Source organism: Grus americana, chromosome 2 (genome assembly GCF_028858705.1).
Source record: "Grus americana isolate bGruAme1 chromosome 2, bGruAme1.mat, whole genome shotgun sequence".
NCBI classification, from domain to species: domain Eukaryota; kingdom Metazoa; phylum Chordata; class Aves; order Gruiformes; family Gruidae; genus Grus; species Grus americana.
Window position 1 is genome coordinate 6,373,426 of NC_072853.1, and position 23,017 is coordinate 6,396,442.

At 39.6% G+C, this 23,017-nt stretch overlaps 1 protein-coding gene across 1 annotated transcript in view; it reads left to right on the forward strand.

The window, feature by feature from the left end:
* Positions 1 to 23,017, forward strand: part of FAM135B (family with sequence similarity 135 member B) — a 211,968-nt gene that overhangs the window by 144,570 nt on the left and 44,381 nt on the right. The window contains exons 5-7 of the mRNA XM_054818307.1: positions 480 to 550; positions 2,442 to 2,615; positions 11,779 to 11,905. Of these exons, the coding sequence (XP_054674282.1) occupies positions 480 to 550; positions 2,442 to 2,615; positions 11,779 to 11,905 (372 nt within the window). The remainder of the gene's footprint in view (positions 1 to 479; positions 551 to 2,441; positions 2,616 to 11,778; positions 11,906 to 23,017) is intronic.

Here is a 23,017-nt window from a genome sequence, read left to right on the forward strand (position 1 = left end):
AGCTGTAAATTTTGAACCTTGCATTAGTTACAGATAGGTAACCAGAAGGATTCATGTATATTTCTCAACCAGGAAAACCGAGTCCTTGTTCTCATTCAGCTGACAAGATTACCCAAACGAATAGTCACTCAATGAGGGAGCTTGTCTTTGGAAATACTCCACTGACTCTCAGTGTGCAAAGAACAAGCATCCAATAAATGCAGTGCTCTACACATTCTGGTTACTCTTGTCTGGAGTGATTTTTTTTGACATGACAGGACACTCGGGAGCAGATAACACCCCTGACTGCTCTAGTTCCCTCTGACTCCTTCAGTAATTACCTCGACTTGCTGTTGAATTTGCTTCTTTCTGCCACTGGCGGGGTCCTGCAGTTGCTGCATATTTTTGCCTTTGCTTTTATCAGACAAACCCATCCACCTTTCCCTTCAGTGTTGTAGGTGCCAACTTATAAAGGTAACCTTGCCTTTCTCTTTTTGTAGGTGGAAGATGCATTGAGTGAGGCAGATTTTCAGCTCAAGTTGGACCTGCACTTTACTGATAGCGAACAACAGTAAGTGCTGTTTTAAAGTTCAGTTGGTCATGCAGGGTTTTGTTCAATTGGGAAATTACTTTGGTGAAGTGAGAGTCCTTTGGAAAAAGGGATAGCTTTGGCAAGTCTTTCCTTTGCCTCTGTGTTGAAGTCTTTCTGTTCCTTCTCTCTGTATTTGAAGAACACCTATCTCATACCCCTCTTTAAAGGAACAATATTTTTCCTCCTTTAATTGTGATGCTTTCAAAGCTGTTAAGTGTTGCTCTGTCTCTGCTGCTGTTAAATTCAAAGAGAATATCATGACTGACCTCCACGTGAACAAGGGCTGTGGCTCAAGAATGCATTTATCTCAGGAGACAAAGCAGTATTTTCTGGCTGAAGATGGGTGTATGAACATACTAAGTGCTTTTCTTGTATGAGAACCAAAGCTGTCATGATATTTTAGGAGGAAAGAATCTTCCCATTGACTTTGATCTTTTCCTACTGCATTTGATTCCACAATCTTAGGTGAAGCGGGAGTAGTGTCCCTTCCTGAGACATAGCAGAAAGTCTGATCCAAGACATTATTCAGCCTCGCTGAATCACAGAAAAGGCTTCCAGTGACTTCAGCAGCATTTGTGAGGGGTGAGAGGGGGTGCCCAGAAATCATCTGAGCTGTGTTTCATACTAAAACAGTCCCCATGGGATTTTATTCATAACCATAGGGCACCTATGACAAATTTCAGGAACATGTTTCCTTTATTGCCAAGATACAAACAATGAAAACTTGTTCTCTCAGGCAGGTGGGACAGGACCATCAGTCATCAGCTGTGATGCTGATGGGTCTGGAAGAGAGAAGAGAAAAAAAAATAGTAAAAATAAGTGATAGTCAAGAATAAAAAGAACTGAAAATTTCTGTTATCATCTGAAAGATTAATCCAATTTACTATAAACAAAAGCAGTGATTTTTATAAAAGGATATTCTCCAAATCTCACTGAAACACTTCTTGGGACTAACTATGCACCATACTCAACCATCTCATCATAGATTTTGTTAGCTCTGGGAAACAATTGGCTTCTATCAGAAGGGTCTTTAATGCTGTAAACAAATTCTTTTTTAGAAGAGAGTATCATTCACATTGGGAAGATGTGGTTAGGCATGCTCCAGGTTTACATCTCAGTCTCCTGCCCTATAGGTGACTCGGATGTCATGTGGCTGACTGCACACTAGGAAAGTTATTCTGGAATAGTTATAATCAAACTTTAAATTAAATCTTGTTTTTTATTTACTGGAAAAAAGAAGCCAGTCCAACTTGTATTGTTTCTCTGCAGTTACTTCACATCTTTTTTTTGGCCTCTTGCAAAAAGTTTTTTTCAGAAGATCAGCTGTCTGGAAAGGTACTCTGAATATTTTCAGCTCTCTCTGACACAGGACTGCTTCTAACTCTCACGGATTGCCTGAGTTGATTGTTCTTACACTGAAAATCACAAATAGTGAGCTGTCCTGGCTATGAACACTCGAATAAGCTGAGCAGTTTGCTGAATGCATTTCCTTTTGCTCATTAGTTCTTGATGTCCCCAGAACTAGTGCATAGGTGGACATCAAGGACAATCACCAGGGGAAACCAGAATTGCATCACATCTATTTTTCTTTTATACTTTATGTTTATATACATCTCTACATCTGTTATTCATTATTTATTTTTGTATCTACATGTATCTGTGTATGCATATTTATATTTATGCTAGCCACAAGTACAGCACAAGATACTCACCAGTTATGTAAACCCTTATGAAGCTGGGAAGTAATAAAAATTCACCTCAAGCCGTCTCCCAGTCTGCTGCTTGTAGCATGTTACAGGCTGTGACAACTCAAGCTTTCACTAACCCTTGTAAACCTTCACTAACCCTTGTAAACCTCTTTGTCTTCCAGGTTGAGAGATGTTCCAGCGATCCCCATGATCAGCAGCCGCACACTGTGTCTTCACTTCCACCCCCGGAGAGGTCTGCACCACCATGTTCCTGTCATGTTTGACTATTTCCACCTGTCAGTGATATCCGTCACGGTGCATGCGTCACTGGTAGCGTTACACCAGCCTCTGATCAGGTAACGGACACAGAAATGTCCTGAAAGGCAGAGGAAATTCCTCTTCTGAGTTCATTTGCTTACTGTATAGGAGAAGCAGAGAGGATAATTTAATTTCAAGATTTTTGGTCCTGGGCTAGGATTCTGGAGACTGGGGTTTAGGGCCAGTCTCTGACACAGGCTCCTTCCTTTGATAAGACACTAGTGGTCTGATCAAAAACTAGCAAAATCTTTGGGAAATGGTTCAGAAATTTTGATTAGTCTTGATCTCTCTATTCCCAATCTGTAAGACAAGGACAGTAAAAATTCTCTTCTCCTTGGCTGTTTTTCCTCTTTAGTCTAAAAGCAACTAAGAGCATTTACATTTTTCCCCCTGTTGTTTTGTAAAGCATTTAGGACAGTTGGACTGTAATCTCATCTGTGCATTAGCATAATTCATAACATGGCTAGAAGGAGCCATGCATGAGTCAGTACTGGGTAAGGCTCCGTTGAATTTTTCCTTTGCAGCATCATCTGATTTAACTCTGCAGCAATATAATACTGGCTGCCGTGGGGTCTAGGTGTGATTTATGTTATCTGATTCGTAATGACAAGAAAATAATTCAGAACTACTTCAAATAAAACAGGGCTGGAGGTCAATATCCTCTAATATTTAGAGCAGGCAAGGGGAAGCAAAGGTCTTTCTGGCAATTTACTTTGTGTCCAATCTTGTCATCGCATGAGATAAAGAGCATTGAGAAGGAGGGAACTCCTTTGGTCCTGAAGCAAAATGCAGTGTTTAGCGTCATTCAGCTTCCCTTACTCCAGCAAGGCTTTGCTGTTTACCAAATGACCAGGAGACCCTTTAAGTACATCAAATATTGTGTAAAGAGCGCTGTGTCAGAAAGAAAAGATGAACCTGTAGACTCTTTTTTTCTCAGGTTTCATGTTTTGACTTGATGCATCTTTGCTTCAGTCCTCCGTTTGTATAAAGGTGTTGCTTGTACATGATGCCACAGAATGAGTTAAGATTGTAAGAGGTTGAGTTGTGACAGTGATGCAAGTCATATTAGTAGATCAGACTGACATATCTGTCTTTTCTTCTGCTGTGATACGGGTAACTGCTGTATCTCTCTTCTTCAGTGTTGACTTTTTAAATAGTGAATTAGATTGTAACAGACTACTTCTAACCAGATAATTTTGCTCAGATAATTTTCCCATTGTTCTACTATATGAAAGGATGAAAGAACAATAGTTATCAGGCTTAATGACTGTTTTCAGTGCTTTGTTATCCTCTAATGAATGGGGCTGCAGAGACTTGTTACTGTTACTAGGCATAAATCGCATGATGAGCAACTCTTCCATAGTCAGATTATTATAGCTTTTAAAATATGATTTTGTGGACATTTATGAAGTATACCATATTTTTACTTAATGCAGTAGAATGAATATTTTTGACAACACAATATAGAGTCTTATTCGCTTAAGCCAGTAAAATAATTTTAAAGTGTGATACTGAGGATTTATCTTCTTCTTGATAAATATTCAAAACCTGAAGAGTTTTTATATCATGCGTTCTCTAAATATAAATCAGGGTGAAGACACTAGTGTAAAAGAAATGCCAGTTCCAAGCATTCTGAGACAAAACCAGCCAACTAAAACCTATTTGCTTTTCCCCCAACTCAGAACTTTCCTGCTTACCACTTATCATTGGAGTTTACATGGAACATAGGAAAAAAGGTTTAATTGTAAAATGAGATCTTTATTGTGGCAACACAATAGAACTGGAATGACTGGAAGGTCTTTTTTTGTCACATTATAGAAAAAAATAAACATCAGATAGTTACATTATCTGGGAAAAATATCTATGCAATATTTCACTGTGGTTTAGTTTGCTACCTTAAACTGTCCCATCATAGTACATACTTTACATGTATATACACATTATTTCTACACATATGTATGCACTTAAATGTAAAACAATAACAGTTTTAGACATGGCTTGAAAATAAAGATCTCACGTTATGTAAACTTGAAATTCACTGCTGTCTTGAAGTTGTCCTGGAAAACAACTTTACCTGAAGCAGAGCTATCTGCTCCCATATGCCCTGTGGAGTCTGCTTTTCATATTTTGTTAGCTCCGTTGGCAAATTAGATACTCTTCCCCAAAGTCCTTCCCTGTGCCCTGTATTTAGACAGTGAGAACAGTAGGGAAACCAGCGAGATCAATTCAGGCCTTTCCCTGCAGGTAATGTGCACCCACAAATAGCTCCTGTTGGGCGAACCTTGCCAGGGTGCCTCCCTTGCCTCCTGGGTTTTGACAAGTGAACATTTTGATATTGATTTTTGTCCTGGTCAATAATTCTTATACAATAAATATTACATTAGGTTTGACACTTTGAAACCCTTGTGTCTTACCAAACTGAGAATGAGTGAAATTCATGTTTCTGGGATCCTTTGGAGGATTCTGGATGGAAATTTGGTGACCTGAAACACTGCTGCCCTCACCTTGCACCTTCCCCTACAACCAAACCTTTCTGCCAGGTACCGCGGGACGTTGTCACGCCACTGCTTGCAAACCAGAGGGCTGAGCTGTGCCGCTGCAGACCCCAAGCCCCTCGCCATCCCGCAGTGACAGCTGCCGTGCAGGTCAGTGGTGTCTGCACTGAATGCTTTTGGCAGCTGCAGACCACCGAGCGGTATTTTCAGACTTTTGGGATGTGGGAAAACCAGAGGAGAATCTGGAGCAGAAGTTGGCTGGCACGTCTTTCCTAACATCACCAAAATGGCAGTTCTCTTTGGAAAGTAAAGGGCTTGCCTCTGGCAACCTCATTTTGCCCAGGATGACAGAAGATGACCCCATCAAGTCTGTCAAAGTTGAACACAAAAAGTGAACAATGTTCAGGCTTGAGAGTACTCCTCTGCTGAATGCACTGGCCTCCACAAACTCCTTAAACACCTTTTTTATTCTCTTACCTAAGCTCCGAGGCTAAATATGAGTAGACAGTTGCAGGAGGAATGTGAGGAGTTAGGACTTTTGCACTCCAAGTTTTCTATTTTGCCTTTTGTATAGATCACTTTGGTTTCTGGCCTGAGGCATCGACTTCTCCTTTAGCTCCCTGTAACTGGCTTTGCTACTGGTCCAGTCTGGAAGTGGAATTGGCAGTTATTAGCCCAGCATCAACTGTTGGAAAAGGCTCTTTGCTCCAGCATAGTTCAGACTTCAGGAAATATTTCTGCTTTTCCCAAAGGGACACTTCCATCTCTATGGCGTGCAGGACTACTTATTCTCAGGCATGCTGCAAGCTCCGTGCCTTTCTTATATTGCACTCATTTAGGAAGCAAACAGCAAGAAACATGGTTACCCGCTTCATTAACTCCATAGACCTCTGCAACACTCCTTCCTGAGAGGAGTTAGCATATGCTACTGTTTATAAGTAAAAATACAGCTTGTAAATAATCTCTGAAACAAGGACCCAAATACACAGCTTCCCGCACACGCAGTTTCCCACACTGGATATGTTGCCCTATATGTTGTATTTCCTGATAAGCAGCGTGGACAATAGGATCTGGTTGGTATATCTTCTACTGAGAGTTTAACCAGTGACTTCTCGTGATTTTTACTTTCTTCCCCTGAAAGCTTTCTGTAAGTGTAAGAGCCATGTTTCAGAACTGCTACTATCTGTTCAGACTGGTCTCCCCAAATCTGTGCTTTGTCTAAGGGTTGTGCAGAATCCAGTTCACTTGATGGCCACAGCATCTGCAGTCTTACTTTGGTTCTTGGACTTTAGCTGAAAACATTTTCAATCTGGAAAAAAAACCCCAAACAAACAAAAACAAGGAAAAAACCAACAAACCCAAGACCTCAAAATGCTGCAAATAAGCAAGATCCTTCATCAGAGGCAGCTGGCAAACCTGTTTTCTCTTGTTGGCACAAGGAGTTTAATTTCCTCAGCTTTCTGGATTCTCCTCAACTTTCTACTCCCTTCCTCACTTTCATACATATGTCTGTGTGAAAACCAAAGTAGACTTTCAGGGTTTTACTTGTTAACATTGAATTGTTAATTGCCCCCATCCAAATCACCGTATGAGAAACAAGAAATCTTGGTGGCACCTGAGATGGGGAAATAATATAACACACATTTTGCAGGTGGAGAAACCAAGACACAGATGCTGAATTTTTCAGGGCCTTGAGCTTGTTCTGCTCTGGGAAGAGGAAACAGAACCAAAGGGACACAGGGTATTTAAAGGTTTCAGCCCTGACCTAGTTCTGCTCTGCTCCACTGCACTGAGGAATCAGGCCAACTCTGGCCATCCTTGAGCAGTTTTATCTCGCTCAAATACTTTTATTCCCAGGCGTCCTCCTGTTCCTCAAAAGCACAACTGATATATCTGTATGTGATACGCACACTGTACTATCCTGTAGGCTTTGAATCTGGGTGTGCGCTATGCAGGTCAATTTTTCTAAACTTGTAAGTGTAGCTGGCACCTACTTATTGGCAGCTTATATTTGAAATGGCCACAGATGTAATTCTGGGTAGCAAAGTTCATGACTTGTTTTTCCAGCTCCATCTCATTTGCAAATATATTAATCTGTAGAAAGAAAATGGAATATTTATGCAGTAAAAAGCTATTACTTGAATAATATGTTTATTAAAAGAATACTAGTTTATATTTTTTTTTCCTCTAGGAACTCTTGCATAATAACTGGATCATTTTTCCTCTGAATTTTCTTTTATTTGTTACTGTTTGTTATGTATTTTCAAGGATAAACCTCCACTCTGACATGCCATTCTCCTGAGCTACCAGCTGAGAAGTCGCATAAGAAAAATCTGACTATTTCTGAGTCAAACTTTAAAAAAAAAAAAAAAAGGCAAAAAAATCCCACCCAAAAATAAATAAATATCACCATATGACTTTGCCTGCTTTGAAGGTTTGTTGCAATTAAGAGTGTTCGGAACAAATGAACCAACATTTTTCAGCAAACAACATCATCAGAGATTTCAAACCAGATTCTCCCTTTGACTCTGTTTGGGATCTAGGGAGAGATATCTGTTTCCATTACCAATTTTATTTTAGTAAATGTTATCAGTTTTACACAGGAAGCTCAGAACATTTTACCGTCACTGATGTAACCTTAGTGAAACTATTTGCGTAAGAGAGAAACATGTCTAGGGGAGCACAACCTGTAAATATCCACATATTGTTCTCAAAACCAAATAACAAATCATCCATGTGCCCTATGGCCATGTGCCAGGAGCAATTTGCCAAATGTTATATTAATGTTTTGAGTTAAAACACTGAAGGAAATCAGTGCTGTGCATTACGTCTTTCCTGTTGTGTGGGAGTTAGAATGAAGTTCCTTGTGAAATGCAAACGGTGCTGGCAGTGGAGGATGTGAGGGTTTGATTCTGAGGTGTGTTGTTTCTATGGGACTTACTTATATTTTTCAATTTTTACATCAGTAATATTTGATGCATAAAGGACTGAGGGAAAAAGAGGTGATTTGTCTATAAATCTGGTCTAAATGGGATGCAAGTTCATTTTCTGAACTTCCACTCCTGGTTCAGTCACAAGTTTATAATTTCTTGTAATTAGAAATGCAAAGATTGTTGGATTTTTTTGTTTATTTGTTTTTTTATCATTTGATCATTTCATATAATGCAAGATACTTTTTTCTAAAGCAAGATTCATAAGATCCTATATCTGTTAGGTTTTTTGCCCCGTTCTGCTGAAAACTACAATTCGTGAAGAAATTAAATTTTGCTTACAAAAAAAAAAAAGTCTTCATTTTGGAAAAAGTTAATGAAAAGTTAAAAAATGTTATTTCATTTTGGGACACTTTAATTCTAGAGGGAATAATATATTTTATTAAACTGGCCTAAAGCATTTATTCTGAATTACTTCAATAACACATCTGAATTAGCATTTATCAAGGCCAATGCATTTCTTATGCTAGGGAACTGTCATCTAATTTATATGTCCACAGAAGATAAAAACCAGGGAATGATTATTTAATATTTTCTGCCATACAAAAACTAAGAGGTGCCACATTCAATTCTCCAACAGCAGGTTCAAAACAAACAGAAAGTGAAGCACATATTACAACATTCAATTCATTCCAAAACATGTTAGCGAGGCCAAAAGTATAAATCAAAAAGGCATGGACACAAATTCATGGAAGATGACCATGACTGCTGGAAATAATTGCCTGAATATAACCTCTGAGTCAGAAAGTTCTTAAATTTTGATTGCTGGTATCTTGCAGGCTATATCGTAGGAAAAAATGGGCTTTTCAAGGAAGAGTACTATAGCAGGTGTCCTTAGATGACTGCTATAAGAACTATGAGACTCCTCTGAAAGATAAAGACATCTCATGGGTAAGGTCACCAAAAGAACAGCTCCAAAAAAAAAAAAAAAAAGAAAAAAAGAAAAAATAAATTGTTTCTTTCACTGAAAATATTAATACTTCTGCACACATGTTCATTCTCTCTAACACTCACACATTACCTCTTTTGACCTTTTTTATCCTGACTCTAAATAAAAGCTAAGGTTAACATACAGGATGAGGATCTAAATGTTGATATTAAATCAATGCTATTAAATAGACAGTCCAAATGGACTTGTAAATAACCAAGGTTCAAGATTCATACAAATGAGCATGGTTGCAGGAGTGATTGGGAAAAAAAATACAGAAAACAAAATTTGATGTAGCAAATTAACCTGTTATTGCTAATAAAAATTGTCTTCAAGTATTACGTACCTCAGAAAGCATTAGGGGAACCTCAACAGTTTGTAAGCCTTCAGTTAAACTTTTCCTCAACAGACAGACAACATTTTGGCAGGTTTCCCGAAAAAGGTTTTGGTTTTACAGTGCTATGTTAAATCAGTTTCCATAAAACCAACAGATTAAAATCCCTTCTTTGCTCTAAAAGCAAAAGATAAATAAATAAATAAGGAATTAAAAAGTGCTTTTCTCTCCCTTAAAACCTTTGAAAGCTTTGCTAATATTCAGATGAGGAGTTTTTCATGTGCAGGCAACATGTGTTTAAGCTTCTCTCTCTGATACCACAGCAATCATGTTTCATTTCTGCTTCTTGAGCCTTTCCAGCAGACCAGGGAGACAACATCATCCAATAACAGCTGCAATTATTCAGAGCAGTGTTTATCTCATGGCTGTTTGTAATTGCTTTATTTTATTTTTTTATTTTTATCTTAAATGTTGCATGTAGGAAATACATGGAAAGACTTCATGCTGCTTAGAAGCAGCCAGTTGGAAATTTCTTGGATCACATAAATTAATACATACACAAGCAAGACCAGATATCTGTTAAGGTCTTCTACACCATCTTCCCCCTCATCGGATGTCCTTTTTGTTAGTATATGAATCCTTTGGGATATGTAACAAACAGCAGCTTTGACTTAGAGGTGAGGCAGGGATTTCTGTTTAACCTTCTAAAACTGATCCAATTCCTACTTTTGCTTGAGATTCTTTTTCGATGTTGCACACATCACTGAATTTCCTTGCACATCAGAACCTCACCCGTTATTTGGGTGATAACAAGTATTGCTGCACCTCTCTCTTGTCTTGTATCCTTAGCATAAGCATCCTTTCTTTTGTTGCGTGTTTCTGTACAGCAGCCAGGACTTTTATCTGTCCTTAAAAACTGAATCAGGTGTAGATATCCATGAATTATGGCTGATCTGAGCTGACGTGGCCGCATGATATGCATCTACATAGAGGAATAACCTCAGATTGGGAAGTTTTGGCAGTATGAATAGCACTGCCCTATCGCTTTTAGTTCTGGCACATTATGGTTTTAAAATCTTTTTTGTGCTCCCCATCTTGGAAGCAGTTGTTCTTTCAAGGACACCAGGTCTCCTGGGTATGATGCAATCTGGGATGCCTGGACAGGCATCAGGTGCCTGTGGATGGTGATGCCAGTCTGAAAGCTGTAGCATAAACTCAGTGGCATTACCTGTGCAGTGAGTATGAACAGCAAATGTGTTTTTCTTTTTTCTCCGCAGTTCATTATTTTAATTCCACCTTTGTCTACATGCTTTTTAAGAACCCTTATGGTTGCTTGCATCACCATTTGGACTCAGCAATTTGGCTCATTGTAAAGTAGCCTAATTTCTCTCTTGAAATCTTGATGTAGTTTATGTACAGCACATGTTATCACAGGGATTAACAGTGTGGTTTATCTCACCTAACTTCAGTTGTTTATGAGGAAGTCATCCTAGCCTCTCTTTATAGTCCAAAATAAAAATAAGCAATCTGAGGTTGAAATTCATCTGACCTATTTCATATGACCACTTCAGAAAGAGATGACTCATAGCCTGGAAATGCTGATTCCTCTCCAGCGAATGTAAAGGCTGCCTACATCATTAACTGGGATGTAGACATTCACTCAGATTAATCCAGAGTAAGAGCCCTAGCTATGCATCAGGGCTCTGATGAGCTCAATGCTGAGTAAACTCCAAACGAGATGTTCCACTCTTAATGGGTTCCTGCTATAAGATAGGAGATATATAGATACAGTCAGAAGGGAGCACTGTGACCATAATAGTCAGGACTGAGAGGTGATGACCTCAATACTAAATTCAAACTTAATTTCTATCACGTTTTTGAGGAAGAATTTGCATAACAGCAAATTCATGTTGCACGTGGGTATGGAAGAACATATCCCAAATGAATGAACTGCATCCAGCAAAAGGAAATGCAGCTTTTGGGCTGAAGTCTTGTCATTTTGTTGCTAGAAGCTTATGTCATGTGACAGTGAGAAGTGGGAACTAAGCTTCCAATCTTTAATAAAAAATTGGGAAGAACTATAAAGAGTATTGACAGTAAAGAGATCGTGCAAAGTTCAAAGAGAAAGGGTGATATGGTTAAAGTCAGAGAGAAAGAATTTGCGTCGGTCAAGATGCAAGCTGATGAGAAGTTGGGTAAGAGTATTACCTATGTGGATAGATAGAAAGGTTGTATTGCTGAGATGTTATGCTGGAAAAAGATCCGTAAGACAGCAGAGAGAGGACCAAGTGAAAGAACACTCAAGCCACTGGACTGAATGCCAAGAAAGCAAACTCCATTCACATCATTTGAGCTAGTGCATACTGGACAATGTTCATTTTGAAAGGGAAACGTGGGCTTACTCTTCTCTAACTATACTGCTCTGATTGTTTTTCTTCTCAATTTTTCTTTTAGTTTTGCTCGTCCAGGGAAAGGTTCATGGCTTGGTAAAGGCAGCCTGGAGGTGGGACCAGACCAGTCGAGTATGTCATTAGAAAATCTAGTGTTTGGAGCTGGCTACTGCAAACCCACTTCTTCAGAGGTAAGGAGGACGAACAATGAAGTCTTACTTCCATTTGGTCACAGAGAGTGTCCACATTATCTATGAAGAATGTGCCCTGGTTTATATTGCTACTAGAGGAATTTTGTTAGAAGAACCCTTCAAACATTTCTGCATGAACCACCTGGCACTTGGATACACAGTTCATGGGTGTTCAGCCACCACCCATATGAACCATTAAGGCCAGGGTGGATGAGGCTTTGGGCAATGTGGTCTAGTGGAGGGTGTCCCTGCCCATGGCAGGGGGGTTGGAACTAGATGATCTTTGAGGTTCCTTCCAACCCAAACCATTCTATGATTCTATGATTCTATGACTCAGAAAAGTTCAAGATGTATGGATATACACCTGATTGCCAATGACACTACCAGGTGTCTGCTGTAAGGTGAAATTAATTATTCAGTAAAAGATCCTTGCTTTCAGGTCTTACGTTTGACGGCCAGAGGGCTTGAGTCATTATTAAGGATGTCGTGAAGGAAACGTTTGTGCCTGGGGTACTGAGTATTGTGTGCATTGGTGACGGGGTGTTATGCACATTGCCTTATTCCATGCAGGTCCCACAGTTAGTGTACGCCTTTGATCTTAGTACTTAGCGCAAGTGAAGAGGAGAGTTTGTTGTGCGATTTTTAGTACAAAGTTGTTTGTTTGAAAAATAATGATTAATTGGGGGGGGGGGTGTTTGTTTTTTTGTTTGGTTGGTTTTTTAAAGTGCTAGCTTTGAAGTGGTTTTTGTCAGAAATGTTTCCTCCTATCTAGAAACTCGACCCAGAATACTGGAATTATTAACTTGTTAGGAAACCCTGATTCAAGGGTTCTGATTAACATGCTGCCCTCAGCTTCCCTCAACCTTTCCTGCTGAAGCTGTTCTGTTCTGCATAAATAATAAAAATATGCTAGCCTAGAGTGGCTGGTGCAGAAGAACTACCAGGGAATTAACTCAGGCTGAGAGAATGTTTGGCCTGAGGCTGCTATCCGAACCGTTGGGCCATTGTATGCTTTTGGCAAACAAACTGACCTCAACCTCTGCCTCTCTGGTAGACAGTCACATCACATAAGTTTAAATAACTGATTCAAGTGTATGTCTTTGTAGGCTAATCTCTGTACATCTCTGTACATCACACAAGAGAGAGACTTCTTTGGAGAGTGGTTCCTACTTTTCATTATCCTCTGGACACATCTCTATTGTAAGAAGATAAATGGAAAGGATAACTCCACTCTCGTTTTTCCTTTTACTCTCTATGGAAAAATCTTTGCTGTGATGAGGAAAACTTCCTTTCCAAATGTTTTCCTTAGCTGCAAACCTTATTTTCTACCTAGCTCTGTTGACTAATCTTCTTTGATTATAGGCTTTTTTTTTTCTTCTTCTTCTTTTTTAAAATGACAGCATAATTATTATCCTCACGGGTGACCTATTAAATACCAAAATGAAAGCACTCTATCATGAACCAGATTTAGCACTCTGCTACCCTGCAGGTCATCAGTATGTCACACACCGAACAATCATAAATATAACGCTGCACATTCTACCTCCACATGGTCAGATATGCATTTGCTTAGCTTCAGAAACCTCTATAAGTCATGACATTTGTTCTAGATCTGTGCATTTTAATTTAATAGACTGTCATGGCCTTTTTGCATATGCTATCCATGATGTATGATAACAAAGAAATACTATTTCTCTTGGTTTAAAGTAAAAAAAATAAAAATTCAAAGATAGAAAAGAAATTACTGTGGGGGTAATCCTAAGTCCAAGTGAGGGCCTTGTGACTGCTGGTTTATGTGGGAGTTTATATAAGGGATTGAAGGAAGAGGTTTAATATTATTTCTTAGAGTGCTGCAATGCTTTGCACTGGATCATTTATTTCCCTTTACAAATCTGTAGATTCCATTTCATGTTGTTTGAATGTGTTTGTTAAATGTAACTTCAACTGGACTATAGACACGTCCAGGTTTGGGGAACTTTGCAATCACCCTCAGTGGGCGTGACAATGGATCCTACCCTTTTCATTAGATGAAAACTGCAGACCTCTCTACTCACTATATATATTTTTGGTTGGATTTTCCCTACTGCATGTCCAAATTAGTAACTTGAATACCTTAACTCAAGATATGCCACGCTTTTTTTGTTTTCTTGGTAAGTTACTCTGATTTGATGCAACTAGCTAAATCTAGGCTAGAACATCTAATATATCTTGTCTTCCAAGGCAGACAAAGCTTCACTGGGCAACAGGACCTGGGAAAATTAATTTTAAAGAGACTTTGATTAGTTCCTTTTTATGTCGTAAAATGCTGTGAAATAGTTATTGTTGGTCTATCCTGTTTTTTCTTTTCTTTTGTTTTGTTTTCATTTCTGCAAAGCTGAGTTTGGATCCTTCTACTTTTCATGTACATTTCTGTGTTTTCCTTGATCTGAGAAGTCTCCAGGCTTAAGCTCTTAAGATGCATCTCCTGGGCAAGTGTCTTCTGTCTGATGTATTTTCTAGGGAACTGAATCCGATTATTCAGTTCTCTGTAAGACTGCAAACAATTGTATTTCCCTTATTTGAGGTTTACCTATTGTGAGTAAACCAAAAAGAGCTTTTTCTTCCCTACAGTTGCAAACAGATTATTTTTTCAGATTACTTCCATTTGAGCAGAAAGTTGCAATGGATAGGAACTCTAAATCATTCCTATTGTACCCTCTTCCTCAACTCTAGGAGGTGCATGGCTTAAAACCCCAGTGAATTAGTGGTTCACTGTGTCTGAGGCACTTACTAACTCCACAGTTTATTCAATTTCATAGGTTTGGCATAATACTCATACACAGCATCATCATACTCAGTAGATGGACTAGTGGCATGGTGTTTTGGGTTTATGTGGCAAGGTTTTGGTAGCAGAGGGGGATGGCAGCAGGGGAGGCTTCTGTGAGAAGACACCAGAAGCTGGCCCCATGTTATAGTGACCCAATTCCAGCTGGCTCCAAGATGGACCCACTGCTGGCCAGAGCTGAGCCCATCAGCGATGTTGTTAGCACCTCTGTGATAACATATTTAAGAAAGGCTAAAGACCACTGTGTGGCAGCTGTGAGAAAGAGTGAGAAAATGTGAGAGAAACAACTATGCAGGCACCAAGGCCAGTGAAGAAGGAAAAGAGGAAGTGCTCCAGGTGCCAGGGCAGAGATTTCCCTTCAGTCTGTGGTGAAGACCACGGTAACAAATGTTGTCCCACTGTACCCCATGGATGACCCCACGCCGGAGCAGGTGGCTGTGCCCTTAAGGAATTTAGATTTGTTCTTATTTCCCATTCTACTCTGTTCAATTGATAATAAATTAATTTGCCCAAGTAAAGTCTGTTTTGGCCATGACAGTAATTGGTAAATCATCTCCCTGTCCTTATCTTGACCCATGAGCTTTTTGTTGTATTTTTCTCTCTCTGTTCTGTTGAAGAAAAGGAGTGATAGAGAGACTTGGTGAGCACCTGGTGGCCAGCCAAGGTCAACCCATCACACATGATTCAGACAAGATTTGAACACAGTAGAGTGCGAAGCCCTCAGGAAGCTGGAATTGTGCTGAAACCTGATGTTAATACTACGAAGTCATGTTTTCCAGACATCTGTTGAACACAAAGTAGAGTACTCTTATCTTGACATATCATCTCTAGGTCCTACATCCCATTTTTACCTCTCTTATTCATAAAACATGGGTGCATCAGAGAGCTAATTTTCTTTTTAGGCCTGTAGATTGCCTGCAAGTTCTCATCTAATTTATGTAGTTGATTTGCTTTTTCTTAGTGAAAATGCAAGTGACTGCCTTCATTTCTAAAGAAAGTCTGTATCGATCATCATTTCCTCTTGCCACTTCCTGAGCTAATCTTCTGTGTCTGGGCTGCTGAGGTGCCACTGCTTAATGATAGATCCTGAAGGCTCCTCATTCTGTACTACTGACTTCTCAGTGCGGAGACTAATTAAATGCCAGCGGCTTTGGACTGTACATGTGCATTTTCCCTAGCTCTCCCCAAGCGACTTATGAACACGACTGACAGTTTCCTCATCTCCCGGCTTAGCAGAGTAGTTATAATAATTAATGCTATTTAAGCCTTGGTGATTTTTTTTAAGACTTCCACTCTCTTCCCAGTCATCTACCCAGCAAACAGGGATCTTCCCTTCCTCCATTCCTCCTTCCCTCCCTCTCTAATATTTTCTCTCTTTACTACACTTTTCCTTTGAAGGCCAATTAAGACAACAAAGATATTGAAATAAGAATTTTCTGTTGTCAGAGAAATATGAAGGAAGATGCTTTTGTGGTCAAAAAAACTAGTAGAGAACAATCTACAGAATAAGAAAATGTGCTAGTACTTTCTCAACCTCTCTTCAGCCCATAACCTATACTCACAGGGAATATATATCACAGTAGATTAACAATATCTTCAAAATAGGATCATATCTACTGCAGACTTGGGAGATCTAGTGGGATGAAAGACACTCATGAGCTGTATGTCACTGGCTTCCCTCAGGGGCATCTGCATGCCCCTTTGGGTCTGCTAAATTGCTTTTCCCTGTGAGGAAGTTCAAGGGGTTATTTCGGATGTTACAAGGTCTGTATCTGAACATCACACTGACTCATGCTTTCAGGTGATCTCAGCAACCATAAGAGCTGTACGCTGAAAAATATCTGCAGTTCCTACATCTACAATAAAATAAAATGTTCCTTGCAGAACTGAAAATTGAATGGTCACTTAAACTTCAAGAGTTTTATGCGTTACCTTGTACCATACACCTCTTCTGTATCCACTGTTGTCAGACTGGTTTAATGTCTTTGTAATATTGTGCATCACATGCCTGCTGTGTTATAATCAAATTGAGTCAATGACATACTGCGGGTTATTAATAAACTGTACTCACAGTAATCTTATTTTCATTTGGATAGCAGTTGCACTGCAGATAAATTGACTTCTAAGTAATCAGATTGATTAATCATATGACTTCCCATTAATAAGGCACTGGTGTTTGATAAGAAGTGTTCTTCTTCCATCTAGCATTGATCTAGCTATCCCAAAAGACATAAAGTTTATGCCTGGCATAATACAAGAACTAGGAGAGTCATTCAAACAAAATTGTTGATGATAAGAGTTTTTTTCCAAAAACAGTTTGCTAATATTTTCATCTTTTCAGCAACATATGAAAAACCTAGGCTGTTTCAGCCTAACACCAAAACATTACTCAAACCCACATTTTCATGTCACATAGGAATCATCTGTGTTTTATTCTTCTTTTCTTCTGTATAGTCATGGCTCTTTTGCCATGATACTTCACTTTTCAACTCTTGAAAAAGGAAGGTTGTACATCAGAGAATAGTCCATGTAGGATCCATTGTGGGATTTGTAGTATGCCCCGAAATCCCAGTTTAGCTGAGAGAAGAGGAATACATAGGTGAAAAGTTCATAGAATCACAGAATCATAAAATTGTTTTGGTTGGAAAAGACTTTCAAGATCATCAAGTCCAATTGTTAACCTAGCACTGCCAAGTCCAAGAAACCATATCCCTAAGTGCCACATCTGCACATCTTTTAAATACCTCCAGGGATGGTCACTCAGCCACTTCCCTGGGCAGCCTGTTCTAATGATTGACAACCCTTTCAGTGAAGAAATTTTTCCTAATTGCTAATTCCTAATTTTCTTATCACTCCAGGGCAGTTTAGGTTGGATATTAGGAAAAATTTCTTCACTGAAAGGGTGGTCAGACATTGGAACAGGCTCCCCAGAGAGGTGGTGGAGTCACCAACCCTGGAGGTGTTCAAAAAGCATGTAGACATCGCACTTCAGGACATGGTCTAGTAGACATGGTGGTGTTGGCTTGACGGTTGGACTTGATGATCCTAGAGGTCTTTTCCAACCTTAAAGATTCTATGATTCTAATATCCAATCAAAACCTCCCCTGGCACAAGTTGAGGCTATTTTCCTCTTGTCCTATTGCTTGTTACTTGGGAGAAGAGAGCAACTCCCACCTGGCTATGATCTCCTTTCAGGTAGTTGTAGAGAGCAATAAGGTTTCCCTTCAGCCTCCTTTTCTCCAGGCTAAACAACCCCAGTTCCCTCAGCCACTCCTTATAGGACTTGTGCTCTAGACCCTTCCCCAGCTTTGTTGCCCTCCTTTGGACACACTCCAGCACCTCAATGTCTTTCTTGTAGTGAGGGGCCCAAAACAGAACACAGCACTCGAGGTGCGGCCTCACCAGTGCCAAGTACAGGGGGACAATCACTTCCCTAGTCCTGCTGGCCACACTATTTCTGATCCTAGGCAGGATGCTGTTGGCCTTCTTGGCCACCTGGGCACACTGCTGGCTCATATTCAGCCAGTTGTTGACCAACACCCTCAGGTCCTTTTCCTCCAGGCAGCTTTCCAGCCGTTCTTCCCCAAGCCTGTTGTGTTGAATGGGGTTGTTGTGACCCAAGTGCAGGATTCAGCACTGACCCTTGTTGAACTTCATACAGTTGGCCTCGACGCATCGATCCAGCCTGTCCAGATCCCTCTCTAGAGCCTTCCTGCTCTCGAGCAGATGAACACTCCCACACAACTTGGTGTCATCTGCAAACTTACTGAGGGTGCACTCAATCCCCTTGTCCAGATCACTGACACAGATATTAAAGAGAACTGGCCCCAGTACTGAGCCCTGGGGAACACCACTTGTGACTGGCCACCAAGTGGATTTAACTCCATTCACCACAAATTTTTGGACCCAGCCATCCAGCCAGCTTTTTACCCAGTGAAGCATATGCCCACCCAAGCCATGAGCAGCCAGTTTCTCCAGGAAAATGCTGGGAGAAACTGTGTCAAAGGCTTTACTAAAGTCTAGGTAGTAAATCCACAGCCTCTCCCTCATCCACTAAGCAGGTCACCTTGTCATAGAAGGAGATCAGATTGGTCAAGCAGGACCTGTCTTTCATAAACCCATGATGACTGGGCCTGATTGTCTGGTCGTCCTGTATGTACACGTGATGACACTCAGGATGATCTGCTCCATAACCTTCCCCAGCATTGGGGTCAGACTGACAGGCCTGTAGTTCCCCAGATCCTCTTTCTGGCACTTCTCGTAGATAAGCGTCACATTTGCTAACCTCCAGTCAACTGGGACCTCCCTGGTCAGCCAGGACTGATGAGAAATGATGGAAAGTGGCTTGGTGAGCACTTCCGCCAGCTCCCTCAGTACCCTTGGGAGTTCTTCATTCGCTTTCAGACATAGGAACCTTAATGTAGAGATTCCTGTCACTCTTTTTTTTTTTATTTATTAGCACAGCAGGCATCTTTCTAACTTAATTCCATTCTTCCTTTTCTTTTTAGGGCATCTGCTGTGTTCTGATCCAAAACAAAATTGTATGAGAAAGACAGGGAGAGACATAAAGAGAAAGGTGGGGGGGGGGGCGGGGATAGAGGAAGGCTGAGGGAGAGGGGTATAGGTGAGGGAAGGCAAGAAAAGGCCAGGCAAAAAAAGATGTTAGCTTTGCAAAAGAACTAAAACTGCAAAAGACTAAAATTCCAATTTTTCCTTTTAAGGGAAAGGCAATGTGTATTTCTTTCTTTTTTTCCCCTTGAAACTAGCAGAGATTCTCTCTCTCCTGCTAGAAAAAAGGGACCTGATGTTTCTAGAGGGCTGTGAAGTTGCCAAGCCCTTTATAATTTTTTTTTTTTTTCTCTTTTTCTTAATGTGTACCAAGGGAAATGTTTTGCAAACAATGTTGATAATTTACAAACTTAAGTCATAGTTAAGATTCTGATTTTACCAATTTAGAACTTAGGTGTGTAAGATAGCTGGTATATTTTATTTAACATTAAAAAAAAATCAAATTTACACACACAAACACCCCACCCCGGTATTTAAAATAGCTTTTAAATAGCTTTTACTTATAATTACTCTATATAAATAATTGAGACTTCAGAAGTGTAGTTTGCGTCAGAATTTCATCCAGAATTGTTAATTTTACATGGAAATGGCTTTATTTTTGGTCTCAGATTTCTCTGCTTTGGTGTGAGTGTGGTATGGAAAACACATCTTTCATGTGTTAGCATGTGCTTGTAATGGGTTGTTTTAAAGGAACAGGATTCTTTCAGTGTCTTCCTTATGCAAATGATGATTAGTTGTGGTTGGGACTCCAGCAGATGTCCAACACACAATTATTCTGAGATAGTAAAGAGAGCTGATATACTGTTCTTTATAAGGTATAATGACAAGTATCTTTAATCAGTGTGTTCAGGGCACCATTTGTGATAATTACTGATGAAGTCTTTAATCTTCAGTTGCCTGAAGATAAATGGCTAATCTTTAGAAAGAACTAAATGATTTCCTAGCTGTAGCAGAAAACATGGTAACTAATAATGTGACAATAACTGGTTTCTTTAATCATTGGCGTATTTCTTTCCTGTGGCTCTTATGTTTTGATTTGGCATATGCAGGGTACAGCAAGATAATGATCTGCATTATGACAGAGTTCAAAACTGAGATTAACTTGGAATTAGGACTAAAAGATGATGTTGAAAGGGCTTTGCAATCTTTTCACTGTATGTGTTCAATTAAAATATCATTAAATCATCTGGAGTCAGACAGAACGGTGATGGAGTCTCCTGGAGAAAATCCTCAGGTATTGCTCATATTGGACTGATAGTTGGTTCCTTTTGAAAATCAATAGAATTTGCATAGGAAGTTCCACTTTTCTTTTTTCTTCTTCTTCTTTTTTTTTTTTTCTTGCTATTTTTCTGCAATGCTTATGTATTGGAAAGAATCAGACTGCTGCATTCTCTTTACGAATCTCCCTGCTGCATTATCTTTACAAATCTCTCTGTTTCTCTGCATACCACTGTGAAAAAGTCAATCACACCTAGACTTGTATAACTGAAAATAAGTTTTTTATAGCTAATTTAGAGTAGGTGTGAGTAGAGTGGTAAAAGGGAGACTGAGTATCGAGAATTTATTTCTCTTTCACAGCTACTATTACAGTTATATACTGAAGAACTTATTTGACTCCCATCACCACAATTTCTCACTTTGGGCCTGAAATTCACTTACAAATACACTAGTTTGTACAGTCATTCACTTGACTAAAATTCTTTCAATTAAAGTTTTCCCTTTCTACAGATTTCAGCATTGATTTTTGAGGAACTTTATAGGAGGCGGCTTGGGACAGATGTTTCTTTCTTTCTTCCCTGAAATGGAATGCACGAGCAGCAGGAACAGCCTTTCTACTCTTCACATTAGGAAGTGGACTTGGCTGCTCTCTACCTTTTGATTGAGTATTCTATGATTCCGTTTTTCTTTCTTCTCAGAATTTTTTCCCCAGTGGTATTTTGTTGAAAAATTAGTTTCATATGCCCTAAAGAACACTACAATAATTTCCACTGACTGATGATGAGAGAGTTCTTGAGAGGAGACCTAATCAAGTCTCATAGCTTCCAAGCTGACGGCCTTTCCAACAGGAGCACAGATGCCAACAACAGCACAGTCAAGATCCATCATCTGCAAGCTAACCCTTCGCTATTGGCAAGTGTCCCAGACAGCAGCTCGGGGACTGGGGAATGAGAAAAGAGATTCACTCTTTTTTCAACCACTTTGTCTTGTTTTGTGGAAACAAATCTTCAAGTGACAGCAAGAGCCTGTACCTCTGCTCAAAGCCATCACAGCAGTCATAATGACCCAAGAATCAGTTTTACAGCTCATATGAATTCTAAGTTATGGTGCAGTGCCTGGGAGGAACGCTTAGAAGCGCAATCCCTGCAACATCAACTTGTGCACAAACTGCCCCTGCTCCAATGATCTCACAAGTTTTCCGAGGATCAGACAGGTTTCAGCAGTCTGACAAACAGAAAAAAGTGGGCCACCCTCATTGTAAAAAATTTTCTTCCTTACATCTAGTCTGAATCTACCCTCTTTTAGTTTTAAACCATTACCCCTTGTCCTATTACTACAGGCCCTGTTAAAAAGTTTGTCCCCATTTTTCTTATAAGCCTCCTACAATAAGGTCTCCCAAGATGTTCCCAAACTCTTTCCATGTGCAAGAGAAAGCCATCAAGTCAGTTGAAGGCACTATGTGTCTGCTCTTTGATGACCCAACCCAGAAGTCCTGAAGCAATCTACAACGTCTCTGGTGGAATTAGGTCTTCCTGGCATTGGTAGACAGAGTTGGCTGATGAGAAGCAAAGGTGAAATCTTGAACAGGACGGAAGGGTACCTCCAAAGCAGTGTTAAGTCTTGTTCCTGGTGGTGGTAAAGCACCGTTTCTGCTCTACATATTGTGTTTGTTTAGTAAACAATACAGTTTGGTTCTCCAGAGCTGTCAGTCAAACCCTCTTTCTCCTCTACTGAACTCACTAGAAGTATTTTATTTAAAACCATAAATTGATGGCCTGAAGAATAAATGGTAAGCTACTCATGGCTCATGAAATTTGATTGTCTTTGAGTGTAAATTACTTGAGGGCTGGTATATGTACTATGCATAATACAGGAGGTATCCACTGGGCTAGGAAAATGAACCTGTGAAAATGTAATATTTATGCAAATTTATACAGCTCTAGCTATTCAAAAGTTCCCCATTTTGTTGCAGTAAATTGTAGCAAATTAATATAATTGCCTTAAAGTAACATACCCAAGAAAGTTTCTGATTAGCCATTACTTCTGTTTCAGTGTTAAAATAGAAATTGTGGATTTCTGAAGTGATAAAAAGTACTGTTTATTGTTTTATAATCGGCTTTGCAATTTGATGTATGTTTGCATGCATGTAAAAGAGCTATAAATGATTCATTGCCTGGGAGCGTCATAAGTGAAGACTTCAGGAATGCAGCATAATGACAGCATTAGACATTGAGCTGTTTCCTGGCAGCAAAAGGCAGAGAAACCACATCCCCCCACATCCAAGAAAACAGACCAGCATTATAGCACCTAGGCCAAAGTGGAGCATTTCTTGTGCAGACTGATTGTTTGCAAGAAGGAAAGTACCTGTAACCAGGGCTGTAAATTATTATTTCGGGATGTGATTGGTTGAAATAAAGTAATATTCCAGAAAAAAAATAGGTTTTGATGCATTGCTAAGAGAAAAATCCAATGGATCTCATTTGGTCACTTTGAAAACTTGA